This window comes from Ursus maritimus, unplaced genomic scaffold, assembly GCF_017311325.1.
Source record: "Ursus maritimus isolate PB19 unplaced genomic scaffold, ASM1731132v1 scaffold_30, whole genome shotgun sequence".
NCBI lineage: Eukaryota > Metazoa > Chordata > Mammalia > Carnivora > Ursidae > Ursus > Ursus maritimus.
The window spans coordinates 26,852,251-26,867,131 of record NW_024425564.1 but is presented as its reverse complement, the minus strand read 5'-3'; the positions used below and the strand labels follow the sequence as shown (position 1 = coordinate 26,867,131).

Sequence of the window (14,881 nt, the reverse complement as noted above, 5' to 3'; positions counted from 1 at the left end):
GTCCAAGGTGTGCTTGGTTATCGGTGGATAGTGAACTCGCTGGTGGTTCAAATCCCTCCCCTTCTAACCGTGCATCGGGCACTGACCGTCCTCTCCCTGCTGGAAGACATGCATGGGGGGACCCTGTGGGGAAGGACAGAGGAAGCACACGTCTCCCAGAGCACTGGGGTGGGAGAATGAGCAGACGGAGTCCTGCAGAACCCTGCATTCTCTGTGACTTCAGCAAGCCTTTCTTCTTCACACTCTTTGTGACGTCCTCATTTTCGAAATGGGTAGGGGGGCAGTCAAGGGAAGATGAACAGACCTCAGTCTGAATGTTGCCAGTAGTGATGCCGGACAAGTTACTTAAGATCATGAAGCTTCAGTTCCTCACCTGGTTGCAATGGCTAATTTTCTGTATCAACTTGACTGGGCCACAGAGTGCCTAGATACCTAGTCAAACATTAGTCTGGGTGTTTCTGGGAGGGTTCTTTTCTTTCTTCTCTTTTCTCTTCCTTCCTTCCTTTCTTCCTTTCTCTTTTTTTTTTTTTTTTTTTTTTGATGGGATGAACATTTGAATTGGTAGACTGAGTAAAGCAGATTGTCCTCCTTGATGTGGGTGGGCCCTATCTTATCAGTTGAAGGCCTGAATGGAACAACAGGGCTGACTCCCCTCGAGTGAATCTTTCTTGACTGACAGCCTCTGAACGAACGTGGTCTTTTTCCCGCCTTTTAAGGTCAACTGAAACATCAACTCTTCAGGCCCTCAGGCTCGGACTGGAACTACAGCATCAACTCTCCTAGGTCCCTAGCTTGGCAACTCACCCTGCAGATCTTGGGACTTCTCACCCCCCATAATCACGTGAACTAATTCCTTATAACAAATACTTCCTCAACATCCTCTCTTGACATACACACACACACACACACACACACACACACACCCTTTGGTTCTGTGTCTCTAGAGAACCCTGACTAATACACCTGTCAAGTGATGCTAACTGCTAGTTTGTCAGGTTGTTCCAAGGATCAGAAATTAGAAGTGTATTGTGCCTGGAATATAGTAGATGCTTGATAAATAATAGTCATTCCTTCTTCTAAGTCTGTTTCCATCTTTAAAATTCTCGTTTGTGTGATGTCCCCAGCAGACGACAAGACAAAACTAACTAGTCACACTTAAATCTTCACCTATGTAGGGGGTGTCCTGAATTTACAGCTCTCTGCCTCTCAGAACCCCACGCGGGCCACAATAAATAGAAACCCGATTCAAGTCCAGCCTCTCGGGCATCAGGGCCTGCTAACAGCCCCCTGCCGTGGCTTCCCTTTAGTGAATTTCAACAGCATGGATGTGCTAATTCAGCAACCAGAGTGTAGCAGGAGACAGCTGGCAGGCAACCGGGCAGAGTAGCAGGATCGAGAATATCTGATGGGTTTCCGGTGGGTTTAGGGATGACTGGCAAGTGGGAGATATCTGCTTGTGAAACCCCATCAGACACATGGGCGATCAAAGAAATGGCTGCTCTGACCGCCAAGGCACTTGGCTGGCCAGGAGAAATGAGCTCAGGTCAGGAGTGCCAATCCCGGGCCACCTGGGTGGCTCAGTTGGTGAAGCGTCCGCCTTCGGCTCAGGTCATGATCCCAGAGTCCTGGGATCGAGCCCCGCATCGGGTTCCCTGCTCAGCAGAGAGCCTGCTTCTCCCTCTCCCTCTGCTGCTCGCCCTGCTTGTTCTCCCTCTCTCTCTGTCAAATAAATAAATATTTAAAAAAAAAAAAAAAGAGTGCCGATCCCACATGAGTGTGTGAACTTCGTCTGGTCTTCCGGTTACACACAGAACGTCTAAGCCCATCTGGGAAATCGCTCACCATTACTGAGAACTGGGAGCACAAGCCTGGGTGGTCACTGTCCCTGACTGACAAATTCAGAGAAGCCGTTCCCTCGGCACTTAGCAGACGAGACCCGGCTCTGAACATGGGCCCCACCAAATGCTGAAGTGAGGCTCAAAACGAGGGAAGGTGCATGTAGGGATTTTTAAAGAGTACCACCGTATCCTCAAAGCAAGTCCAGAAATCCCACGTCAGCATACCGAAGTGCGGGCTGAAATCAACAAGACGTCATTCTGCAGGGATGTGTAATCTGATGCATTTGTGAATGGTTTTTTTTAAATTACCTATCAATTATTTAATGTGGGAACCTGGTTCAGCAACTGTAGAGTGAAAAGGTCTGAGGGTTTACTTTAATATATTCAATGAGTCAACACTGTTACAGGACCACTAAAAGTACACTATGAATTCAGATATATTTTTTTTTTTTTTTTAAACCCACATTAAGTGGAAGCCATGGCTCTGAGTCTGCCTGATTGTATCCCGCATGCTCTGTCTTGTTCTGAGCATTTTAGCTGGAAGGGGAGAGCTACAGTATGTCTCTTCGACTGTCTGAATGTTCGTCACATCAGTGAAAGTGGAGCAGAAGAACCGCTACGTTGAGGACAGGTATTAATTTGGCATTAATTCATTCACTCAATCTTCAATATTTGGTGGCTGTGTCCCAGGCTGCTGTCCTTCTAGGAGCTTCCTGGAAATGCTGGTAGATCGCTGCCTCTGCCTCTCCTCACCCCTTCCCATAGATTTCTCAACCCACGGCAATCTGCCTTCTGCCCCCAACATGCCACTGAATCTGCTGTCACTCCGGTAACCGGGGACCAGTGGCCCCCAGTCCAACACGACTAGTGTCCTTACAAAAAGGAGAAATGTGGACACACACACACAGGGAAGATGCCACAATGAAGACGGAAACTATGGTGCCACCAGCCACGGGAGCTGGAGGTTTAGAACAGAGCCTTCCTCCCAGCCCTCGGGACCCTGCTGACACCCCGATCTCAGACGTCTGGCCTCCAGACCTGGGAGACAGTGACTTTCTCTTCTTTAATCTACCCAGGCTGGGGTGCTTTGTAGCAAACGAGCATGCGGCCCTCTCATCTTCTCCAAGCTCCCCACGAATCCCCAGTGCGCCACCGAATGCCCTGAGTTGTTACTGACTCCTGTGCCTGCACCCCTCGGTGCAGAGTAAGTGGGGAGCAGGCCCTGGGTCTCTGCCAAATGTCACCACTGGGACCAAGATGCCCGGCTCACGGCCAAGCCCATAGGATGCCAACTGGATGAAGGGCAGCCAGGAAACAGGCTTCCTTGGGGCCAAGGTGCAGGGGCCCCCCCAAAGTCCCGAGATGTTCCCACAGCCATCCCCCTGCCCCACGGGAGACTTACAGAGATGATGTGCCCCTTCAGGCCGTGGGCAGAGTCGGCGCACTCGATCACGGCACTGAGCTGGGGGTAGCCCACCCCCGTCTTGGTGCGGGTGGTGCACACGGAACCTGGAGGCCGGGAGAGGCGGGGCCCAAAGAGAGATGGTTAAGAATGAGCAGAACGTGCTACAAAAGGAGCCTGCGTCACCGGCACACAGCCCTGCCCCGATTTACCGGGGCTGAACTTTCTTTCCGTGGGGAAGGGGCGGGTGGTGAGAGCCACTCCATCTGGCCACGTGGCTTCTGGTCCTCATCACCGTCAACCGCTGATGCCCGGGACGCCCTGTCACTGTCACTCGCCGTGACATCAGCCCCCACCTTTGCCTGCTTACACTCCTTCCCTTTCTGTCTCCCTCGCTTTTCTGCACAACCACACTGTACTTCAAGACACCCCTCGGGCTCCTCCCACAGCCTCTTTACCCGCAGATTTTGTCAAATTTCTAACTCCTCTGGGCCTCTTGGCCTCGCCTATGAAACAGAAATGGAAACTCTGACGCACGGGCTTGAGGTGGGTCACTGACCCCAGGCCTGCACCCGCTCCCACCCACTCCGTCCTCTGTGGGTCCCAGCCTCCTGGGCTCCATGATTGCCCACCCTGTCCGGGGTCCCCATCGAGCCTGGGCGGCGGGACCATCTTCCATTTCAGGACCAGCCGCCCAGATGCCGCACCGCCCTTGACCTCTGTCTTTCCCACACGGGGTCAACCCCAGTCCTGGTGGACCCGTCTGCAGGGAGTGATCCTAGCTAGGTCCAGGCTGAGTCACGCCCAGAGCACCTCCAGCACCTGTTCCCTGGCTCGTCCTGTCCCCTCCTCCCTGCAAATGAGCACCCCGCCCCCCAAGATCACCCAGACCGAATTCCCGCACGTCCACCCGTCCCCCTCCTCCGCCATCTCGCTCTCCCCCCTGCTCCCCACACTGGGGATTCTCTGTACACGGTACACGCTGTACTTTCTGTCCGAGCACTCCCTCTGAACCAGCCCCCTGGTCTTGCCAAGGCTTCTCATCTCTCAGGCTTTATCTTAAATGTCACTGCCTCAGGGGAGTTGTTCGCCACAGCATTCACTTCAAAAAGAGGCATTTAAATAATTATTTGTGTAAGAACGCAGGGGATCTGTTTTCGCTGCTGGATGGTAAGCTCGGGGGATATTCATTGTTGTAAATGCAGGGCTGAGAATAGAGCCCTGCACATAAGAAGGGGGCTAAAAATAGTCACTAAAAGAATGCGTGAACTTAAGACTGGATGAGTCACCCGCATGCCTGTGACTCCTCTGTTTCCCAGCTCAATCAATGGGGCTTGAACTCCAGGGCCATCAGGCCTGGGGACAAGGCCGCTGGAACCCCAGCCTCCTTTCCTGGCTCCCCATCACCACCAATGCCTTCCCGGCTCCCCCAGATCTCTCCCCAGGGCTTCGGGGCAGGACCGGACCGAGAACCATGTCTAGAATTCCAGGCTTGGATTCCGCAAGAAAACCAGAAGGTTGGGGAAGACCCCTTTCCTCCTGCACCCATCCAGCTACAGGGCAGAATACATCTCTTGATGTCCAGCCTTACGTGCGTTGCTCACGAGCCTGGAGCCAGCGAGCTCCTCTCCCCACCAAGGCACCCTCTGCCCCAGGCACCAGACCTGCACTGTGTAAGGCAGAATTCATTTCCTAATCTCTGGTTCCTAACTGGTTTTTCTCCTCTCCCCCTCCATAGCCAGATCCTTGCGGGAAGGCAGGGGTCTCTGCCACGGGGCCCGGAGCTCTGCCCCCGGGAGAGACCTACAGAGGTTAGGCCAGTCACCTTTCTTGGAAAAAGCCAAGGAAGAACTTTGAAACACAGGATGGGAAGGGTCTTGGTTCATGCTCAAGTCGAAAGGAGAAACTGGGTACGTGTTTTCTCCCGGTTTCAAGGGCAGGGCGCCCATTCTTAAGGCTGTCATTCACAGAATACTCAGTTGTTTTTACTCTAAAGGATTCATGAAATTTAAGTGTCATTTCCAATCAGTTTAAAGAAGAGGCTTTAACAAAGCCCCTTACCCTCTTTGGTCGAGTCTGTTCTAATAGAGAGCCCTGCCAGGGCTGGGGGCTAGAGGGCACAGCGACGATGGAAGGACCATCGATGTTCTGGGGAAACAGCGTGTACACACGGGATGTGCATGAAGGGAACAAGTCCGGCTGAATGTTCAAGATCCTATCACATACATCAAGAACAGCTCTTTGGGAGCCAAGACGACACCTACACCCCGTACCCAGTACAACGGCAGCGAGTAGACACGCCGTACGTATGTCTGATTAAACAGGTGACTGGTGAGCGTCCTGCTTTTGGAAGAAAGAGTCTCCCGGGTCTATTAGTCACCTGTTCTCTTATTAACTCGGTCTATTACAGCCCATCCTAAGTAGGGAGCTCCTTGTCAGTAAGAACGGGGCCTCATCCTCTCCCTGACTTTCCAAAAATGACCAACACTCAGTAAAAACCAGGGTTGTCTTTCCTCTTGCTCGGACGATGTTGTTAGATGGCTCAAGTAGCAATACCCAAAGCCCGATCTTGAGCGTTTCCCTGTAGGCTACACACTCAAACCAGCCTCGTCTTCCCTAATCCTCTCTTCCTCCACATCCTGTTCCCTCCAGGCTGATAGCAGTGCCAAGTCAACAACACAACAATGTCTTCCGCCTCCAACAGCGCATTCCCACACTCTTCTCCTATGGCTTCATGGTTTGCTTCCTTTTTTGGTAGTGTTTTTTTGGGTGGGCGGTATTTTTAAAATCTTTGCTGTTTTTTGGTCCCAGCTGAAAATGTATATCTTCTTCCTTTCTCTCCAATTTGAGTGTTCGTTTAGGAATGGATGTGCAAGGAAGAATTCGGAAACATGAAGGCTCATGCTCAGGTCTCGCCAAAGGGGACAGTGATGGCCACCTGGCCCAGGAGAAAACGGAGCTGCCCAATAGGACAGAAAGGCTCTGCCTTGCTCCTCCACTCAAGACGCCAACGGGTGGTCCTAGGAGAGAATGCCCAAGAGGGTATGGGCCAACTGAGCTGGATATGTATCAGGTGAGGTGCCAGGGGTGGTAACGACTGGGCCATGGGTCACGTTCAAATGCGGCCTCATAGCTGTATGCCTATGTGCAACGTTTGGGGTCCCTCAAGCCTTCATATAAGCTTGAGCCATTTGTGTCCATTGACTGTCCCCACAATTGTACACCCCCTGGCCTTCCTCTTCAAGGTGTCTGGGATCATGAATGAAATCTGCACTCTCGTCTTCCACGGGCGCTCTGAAACCGGACCTCACATTCTACCCACATCCCAGCTCCTTTAAGACGTTCCCTGGGGGCATCAGAAAGCAACCCAATGAGATTTCCTAAAAAAGCCTCTTTTGGAAGCTCAACTTCTGAAAGTGGTGTGATGCTTCCAAAAGAAAGGGGCTCTATGCTTGTGGCTAGGTCACCCATGGGCTCCCTTCTGGCCACATCTCTAGCTGCCCCAAACCCCATCCCCCAGCACCCACCACACAGCCTCTGCTTCCCAGCAAGCTTACCTGGTCCAACGCCCACTTTGATTATGTCTGCTCCAGAAAGGATAAGCTCTTCCACCATCTCCCCTGTTACCACGTTCCCTGCCTGAGACAGAAAGAACACAGCCCACAATCACGGTCTATTCCTAGTGATACAAAGATGAGGGAATGAGCAGCCCCCCACCTGGACACACAGTCGAACGCGTCCTGAAGCCACCAGGCAGCCTGGGGGCCACGAGAGGGAGGTCAGGAGCACAACAGACTGAATCCCTGATTCTAGATTAAATCTGAAGTTGGTGGGTCGGGACGTTCCCCTGGTTTCCTTCTCTACTGAACAGGAACACAGAGTCTGACACGTGAGACCACACCGGGGTGAGCTGACAGAAGAAGGTATGCCAAGTGTCTAATTCTAGAACCACAAGAGACCGGAGACTATGCGGGACAGAGCTTTTGAACATGTCCGGGATGGACAAAACGAAATCCTACGGAGAACCCAAATACACAAAATAAGCAATGAAACACTTGCTCAGATAGTATCATCTTTACTGTCGGCCATAATATGTTTCAGAGACGACAACACCCTTGAGAACCTTTATGGAACTCCACGGGCTCCAGATTATGAAACTCAGCGATCATCTCACTGATGGGAAAAGCCTGGGCGTCCACCCCAGGGCTGGGGGTTCCCACCCGGACATGCAAGGGCAGATGAGCCCTTACGGACCGACAGCACTGCAGCACGCTCCGGTTTCAGAACACGAGGCTGTGGCCCTAGGAATAAACACGGAAGCCAGCACATGGCAGAAGGTAAAAACCGAAAGGAGGCATCGGGTTTGGAGACTATACAAATTCTTTCCCAGCAGGAGTAGGGATGAAAATAGCTCTCTTTATTCTAACTCACGACCCTGTGGATTCTTCAGTTGGTCCCTAGGATCCTTGGCAAGATGCCTGACTGAATGTTCGCAACTGTACAAAGTCTTATTTTGGGAAATGCATCCCTACGCATGCTACCATGATGCTTTTTTTTTTTTTTTTTTTTTTTGCATTGAAGCCCCAGTGTCTTTTCATTGAATTCATTCCTGGGGGGGAGGTATTTTTCTTTTTTAACCTAGACAAAGTGCCTTTTAACTTGGTATGAAAGTATCTTACAAAGATGGATGAGGAAGGCTCAAGGCTGCTTTAATCCAACAGCCATCTGACAATAGAAAATGCTAGACGGTCCAGAAGAAGGACCAGGGGGTTGAGGATACCGTCTATGATTGGGGGGGGGGGGCATTACATGTCAGTGAGGAGCGGAACAAGGTTTCAAGAGACAGAGCTGGGAGAGGGATCTTCTGGAAGATACAGATTCTCATTCATACTTGTCCCCAAAACTAGCTTCAGATGGGTGCCGGAGCTCAATTAAAAGTTGTGCCCTTCCCGACTTAGAATACCTGGAAGACCTGTAATAAAAATGGGAAAAAAGATCTATGTACACACACACACACACACACACACACACTCAACAAAACTAAGAGGCAAATAACACAGTAGAGAAAAATCCCTGCAACTATGACAAAGGGTTACTAACATTATAAAAGCTCTCCCAAATCTGCAAGAGAAATGCAGACACCCCACAGAGTAACTGCGGAAGGACATGAACAAACTAAAAAAAAAAAAAAAAAGTGGTCAATGAACACAGGGTAAGCGTTCACCATCACTAATCATTGCATTTATTATTTTTTTGAAAGATTTAATTTATTTATTTGAGAGAGAGAGCATGAAAGAGCAGCAGAGGAAGAGGGAGAGGGAGAAGGTGACTCCCCTCTGAGCAGGGACCCCCGATGCATGACTTGATCCCAGGACCCTGAGATCATGACCTGAGCCGAAGGCAGACGCTTAACCTACTGAGCCACCCAGGCGCCCCACTAATCATCACATTTAAATTCAGACACGAGTGAGGTACTACCGGTCGCTTAAATGATAAAGGACCATCATCACTAAATACCAGAGGAAACAGACACTATCTTTTTCTGCTCGTGCAAGGTCTCCTTTAGTACAAGTTTTCCTGGGAAGCCATTTGTCCGCACAGAGCAAATGCAAAAATACATCCATTGATTTGGTGAGTAGACTTCCAGGATCCTCTCTGCAGGGAACAATCACAGCTGAGGTCAATGATTTAACTACGAGGATGTATATTATTTCTAACAGTGCAAAACTGCAAATGTATTACCCCAAATGGGAATGGTTCAACAATCATGTTTTTCAGCTACGTGAGGTTTTTAGCTTGGTCTGATGGTGCAAGAAAATGCTTAACGGCTTTCAGTATCACATTAGGGGAAAGAGAAGGAAATAGTAAGATCTTAATTTTGTTAAAAACAACAACAAAAGGGGCGCCTGGGTGGCACAGCGGTTAAGCATCTGCCTTCGGCTCAGGGCGTGATCCCAGCGTTATGGGATCGAGCCCCACATCAGGCTCCTCTGCTATGAGCCTGCTTCTTCCTCTCCCACTTCCCCTGTTTGTGTTCCCTCTCTCGCTGGCTGTCTCTATCTCTGTCAAATAAATAAATAAAAAATCTTAAAAAAAAAAAAAAAAAAAAAACCCTCACAAGTATACACATCCATGAAAACATACACCAAAATGCTAACAAATTATGTATAAATAAAAAAATTACCCAACTTTTAACTTTTTTCTTTAAAATTTTCTGGATTCTACAGTAGGAACTGCATTACTTTTTTTTTTTTTTAAGGTTTATTTATTTACTTTAGAGAGAGAGAAAAAGAGTGAGCACCAGTGGGAGAGGGAGAGGGAGAAAGAATCTGAAACAGCCTCCGAGCTGAACACACAGACCCTCACGGGGCTTGATCCCAGGACCCTGAGATCACGACCTGAGCCGAAACCAAGAGTCAGACGCTTCACCAACTGAGCCCCGCGGGTGCCCCAGACACTGCACTACTTTTATAACTAAGTCTGATAATTTGGGGTTTTGAGTTTCATTTTAGCACAAGAACCAAGGAAGTTTGTAGCCAAGGAAGAATTTAATAGGAACCTGAGAAACAAGACTCCAAGCTCTCAATTCTTCCTCACTGCTGGTCTTGCTAAAGAATAAAACATGTTTTACATTTTAAAAGTAAAATAAAAATAAATTTTAAAAACGAAAATACATACATACACACATAACTCAGAAGTTACTCTCAGCACCCTACATCGTTTTGCTTTCAATGTGGATTTTTTTTCCCCCTAATCTGGTGCTGCCAACAAATCATTTTATTTTTTTAAAGGGCCTAATTTACACAAAATTAATTCAAGTCAGTTCCTGTTGGATGGACCAGGTCCAATCACATAGGCTCAAAGTAAGTTTATGGTTTTTTTAAATATTTTATTTATTTACTTGAGAGAGAGAGCATAAGCAGGGGAGAGGGGCAGAGGGAGAGGGAGAGACAGACTCCCCGCTGAGCAGGGAGCCCCGACGCGGGGCTCGATCCGAGGACCTGAGCTGAAGGCAGACGCTTAACCGACTGAGCCACCCAGGTGCCCCTCAAAGTAGTTTAAAGCATGAGGAAGGTGACCCTGTTCTGGTAGCCCAGGGGCTTGCACAGGTATCCCCGTACCGCCCACCCCCGGCCACCTGTGTGGCTCTTTAAAACCAGTGGCTGGAAGGCGGTCACTGCAGAGAACCTGCCGTATGGAAAAACCAGGAAGCACTTCCAGCATGAGGCCAACTCAACAAGAATGCTGAAGACAGAGGCAGGACGGGTGAGTTTCCATGGGCAGGAGCAAAAAGCCGTCTCATCAAAGTGGACACCAAGAAAGGCAAAAACTAAGGGGGGAAAGGGAAAGGCAAAAATCAAACATGAGAAGGACAACACGACATGATCAGGACCAGGCTTGGCCCCAGGCCCCGCCCAGGAAGCAGTGCATGGGGTGATTCGGGGGTGATTCGGCAGGGATGTGGGGGTGACGCCGGGGCATGGGGCCGGCCAGGGTGATTAGGGAGGAGCCAGCTTATCTGGGCCCGAGGAGGCTCCTGGGTGGTAGAGATAGCAGGGCCGGACCATGGCCGCACCTGCAGCACACGCTCGTTTCCCGGGCATCCGTGACAAAGCACAAGCTCTGGACCCTTCTGCAGGGGGGGGGGGGGCACTGAAGCAGGCAGGAATTTCCACCAGGCACCCCTCTCCCTGGGGAGGCCGAGTACCAACCAGGCCCCCCACTCCCATGTTCTGCCGGCAACCACCACCCCTCCAAGGTCAAGGAGAGGCGTGGGGACCCAGGGAAAAGGAAAACAAACAAACAAAAAGCAACAGGTTTAAAGAGGTCTCCTGGGCCAAAACCAAAACTAAGACTGTTTTGCCCCGATTTTTCCAGCTTTTCTTAGGACCAGACATCGAAGGTTCATCGAAGTCGGTTCAGAAAGCCCTGGGGTCCACTGGCAGACCTTCAGGTCCAGGCAACGAAGGAAGAAAGAACTTGGAGGCTCCATTTCTCCTGCTACCGAATGAAACTAACCACACCCCCTCAGTGTTGTCAAGATAGGGTTTACAAAGAAAGTTCTATTCAATTCCTAGCACAGAGCCCAGCTCTCCATGGCGCTCAGTAGAATGTTAGGCCCGCCACTTAAGAATGCTTTCTATATATTGCTCTTCTGCTCACTTTTTTTTTTTTAGACTTCATTGTGGTCAAATATCCATGACCTAAAATGTATTGTTTTTAATGATTTTTAAGTGGACAATTCAGTGGCACTGTCGTGCGGCCCTCACCACCATCTGTCCCCACAACTTTTCATCATCCCAAACTGAAAGTCGGTACCTCTTCAACAGTAACTTCTCTACCCACTTTTTACTGACTCTTCCGAGGACCCCTGCCAAGAAAAATCCTTTCTATAGGATGATGGGAGGTAGGGGCCGGCAAAGAGCAGCGGGATGGGTCAGGCCTGTGGGCCACTGTGTGCCAACTCCTGATATCAGGTGGTGACATGCTGGGGATGCCTGGGTGGCTCAGTCGGTTAAGCATCTGCCTTCAGTTCCAGTCATGATCCCGGGTCCTGGGATCGAGGCCCATGTTGGGTTCCCCGCTCAGCAGGAGCCTGCTTCTCCCTCTGCCTGCTGCTCCCCCTGCTTGTGCTCTCTGTGTGTCTGCCTCTCTCTTCAAATAAATAAATAAGATCTTAAAAAAAAATAATAATAAGGTGGCGACAAGCTAATGCTAGTACCTTCTCCCCAGCACACGGAAATGTCCCTACGCCTACCCACAGAAGCAGGAAGTAGGAGAAGCTGTCAAGGCAATTACCATCTTTTATGGCGCATTAAACTCAGTTTACTGTGGGACTCTCAGAGACCCATCACCTGGATGTGAGGCCCTTCACAGCTTCTACCACAGTTCCCGTTCACACCTGTTCCAGAAAGAGGGTAGAAACAGGAAATCCAAACAACTCAGCCTGCGGGGTGCTGTCGCCCTAACTACTCCCTGTACCTCAGTGAGACACGCTCCATGCTCAGTGAGCTGACCACCTGCAAGGGATTCTAAAGAGGGTCCGCCTCCCTGGGAAGAGGGAGGGAGCAGGGGGTGTCCCCCCGTGGCTCTGAAACTTGTGGGATCACCAGTGCTGGAGAAAGAACGTAAGCAGGACACTGAGCCACCGGCCACGTGCAGAAATGCTGAGGCCGTGCCCATGGCCATGTGGGGATCGGTCGGCAGTGGCTAACGTGGCATTCCCCAGCAGCGTGGACTCTGAACACACGAGGTGTCACAGACCTACCTCTCCAGGACCAAGTGAGCACAAAGCTGTTTCTCAGACCCCACACCGGGACGTCCACATCCCAGCAGGCTGGCGTGGCTGCTGGCTACGGTGTGGTGTAACGGAAGACCACAGGTCCTGGGGGCAGGCACCTGGCTCGGAACCCTAGGCCCACCTCTTACTGGCTGTGTGATCCTCAGAAAGTTCCCTGAGCTCTCGAAAACTGAGTTACACGTCCATAAAAGTAGGTGCTGTTATCCATGCTCAAAGACTGGAGATCATCAGAAGTGCCTTGCCCAGCCCACGCTCCTGCCTTTTTCTACGGCACCTGGCACACATCTTTCTCCTTCCTCTCTGAAAGCCACCAGGCAGATGGCTCTGGGGCTTACTACACTGTTCTAACAGCCAGCACCTTCTACAGGACCCTCGTCTGCCGAAGTTTTCTAAAACGCCCTGCTTCTTCCCTCCCTCCAAGTGTCAAAGTGCGCCTTAGGGACGAGGCAAGGAAATGGGGTGTGCACATGAATCCAGGATGTACAGGGAATGGGGAGCAACAAGCCCTTGTTCCTGCTGCAGACAGACCCCCCCCGGAACCGCCAGCCGCGACCAAGAGCATTTCCGAGTACCCCTCCTGCTCACTGCACTGGGGCGATCGCAATGACACTCAGCCCCCATATTATACACCTTTTGGTTCCAAAACACTGGACCAATGGTAATGTATCCAAAAGCTGAAGAGAAATTATACTTCCAAAAACCAAGGGTGTTAAGAGCACTAGAGGTTTCCAAATGAATCCCAGATTTCAGGGGTCAGTGCAAGCAAAGAACGCCTTAGGAATAACGCGTCTACCTCGCCAAAGTCCCCCGTTCACTGCTGGGGAAACCAAGAAGAACGATGAAAACCCATCCCAGAGCCAACCAGCAGATGCAAAAGAGGCACCTGCCGGTGGTGGCCGCCCAGAGGGCCGTGGGAACTCTGCGCCATCCTCTCCCTCCCGGCCTCATCCCCATGGCAACCCCCAGGCTCTGTACCGGGGACAGTGCTCTTTCTCTTGAACTACCAGCCTACCTCCGTCCTGCACTGCATGTCCCCTGGTCTGCATCCCTGAGGGGTGGCACACCAATGGGCTTCCTGGGCTCCACAGTGAGCAGCTTGCCTCAGCTCCCGGCAGGCCCAGCTGCGAGCTAAAACTCATAGCCAACGATCGGGAGATAGGATAGAAAGTTCCGAGGCTCTCGCTGATTTCTACCATCACTTATCCATTTTGAGAAAAGTGGTACAGGTTTCCTCCACCTTCTCGAAACAAAAACGAATACTCCCCCCCTCCATCCCACCTTCCATTCTTCTTCTCCATCAGCCTTCCATCTCTGACTCGTGCTCAGGGCATCTGTCCTCAATGGTACTCACAACTGACAAACAACAGTCCATGAATACCGCACCGTGCACAACACATCACACCATCTGATCTACCAACGCCCCCCCCCCGCCCCCGCTCGGTAATTCTCCAGCCGCTATTATCCTCGACCTCTCTTTCACAGGTGAGGAAAATGAGATTCAGGACGTTATGTGACTTTCCCAGCGTGACTGGGCTCATGGGGTCACATCAACTTCAGGGGCACAAAGTTAGCGATTCTAACGGTGTCACAACCAGCGGACAAGCAGAGCAAGGGGAAGGGGCAAGGGGCAGGTGGGCAACGGTATCAATGATTTGTTTCTGGGGCAGATGGGTGGTGCAGTCGGTTGGGCATCTGACTCTTGACTTGGGCTCAGGTCATGCTCTCAGGGTTATGGGATCGAGCCCCCATTGGGCTCCACACTCAGTGGGGAGTCTGCTTAAGATTCTCTCTCCCTTTGCCCTTCCCCCACTCACACTCTCTACATAAATAAATAGATAAATAAAATCTTTATAAAAAATAAAGACTGGTTCTAGGAACAATGGAATGCCTATCATATGGCTTAAATAAATTGTCGCTGTATCTCGATATACTACTGACTGAAATACGACAAGAGATACACAGTAGGGTCATCATTTACACAAGGTTCGAAAACAGGCAGAATTCAATACTGTTGAGAAGACATCAGCAGGGGCGCCTGAGTGGCTCAGTCGGCTAAGCATCTGCCTTTGGCTCAGGTCATAATTGCAGGGTCCTGGGATCGAGTCCCGAGTCTGGCTCCCTGCTCAATGGGGAGTCTGCTTCTCCATCTCTCTCTGCCTCTCCTCCCACTGGTGCTCGTGCTTTCTCTCTAACGCTCATTCTCCCTCACTCTCTCTAAAATAAATAAAATTTTTTTTAAAAAGGCATTAGCAGTGGTGAAAGCAGGGACACACAAGGAAGAAAATGATTGCTAGAGTCAAGGTGGGGCTTTCGTTTTAGGTGGGAGGAGGGGCTTCTGAG

At 50.7% G+C, this 14,881-nt stretch overlaps 1 protein-coding gene across 2 annotated transcripts in view; it reads right to left on the bottom strand.

Annotated features, from left to right (window-relative positions):
• Positions 1-14,881, bottom strand: part of GMPR (guanosine monophosphate reductase) — a 42,661-nt gene that overhangs the window by 11,113 nt on the left and 16,667 nt on the right. The window contains exons 5-7 of one of the 2 annotated variants that reach the window (XM_040645076.1): positions 8,204-8,212; positions 6,798-6,879; positions 3,241-3,347 (exon numbers count right to left, since the gene is read on the bottom strand). In XM_040645076.1, coding sequence (XP_040501010.1) covers positions 3,241-3,347; positions 6,798-6,879; positions 8,204-8,212 — 198 coding nt within the window. The remainder of the gene's footprint in view (positions 1-3,240; positions 3,348-6,797; positions 6,880-8,203; positions 8,213-14,881) is intronic. The other variant, XM_040645077.1, reaches the window with a different exon arrangement.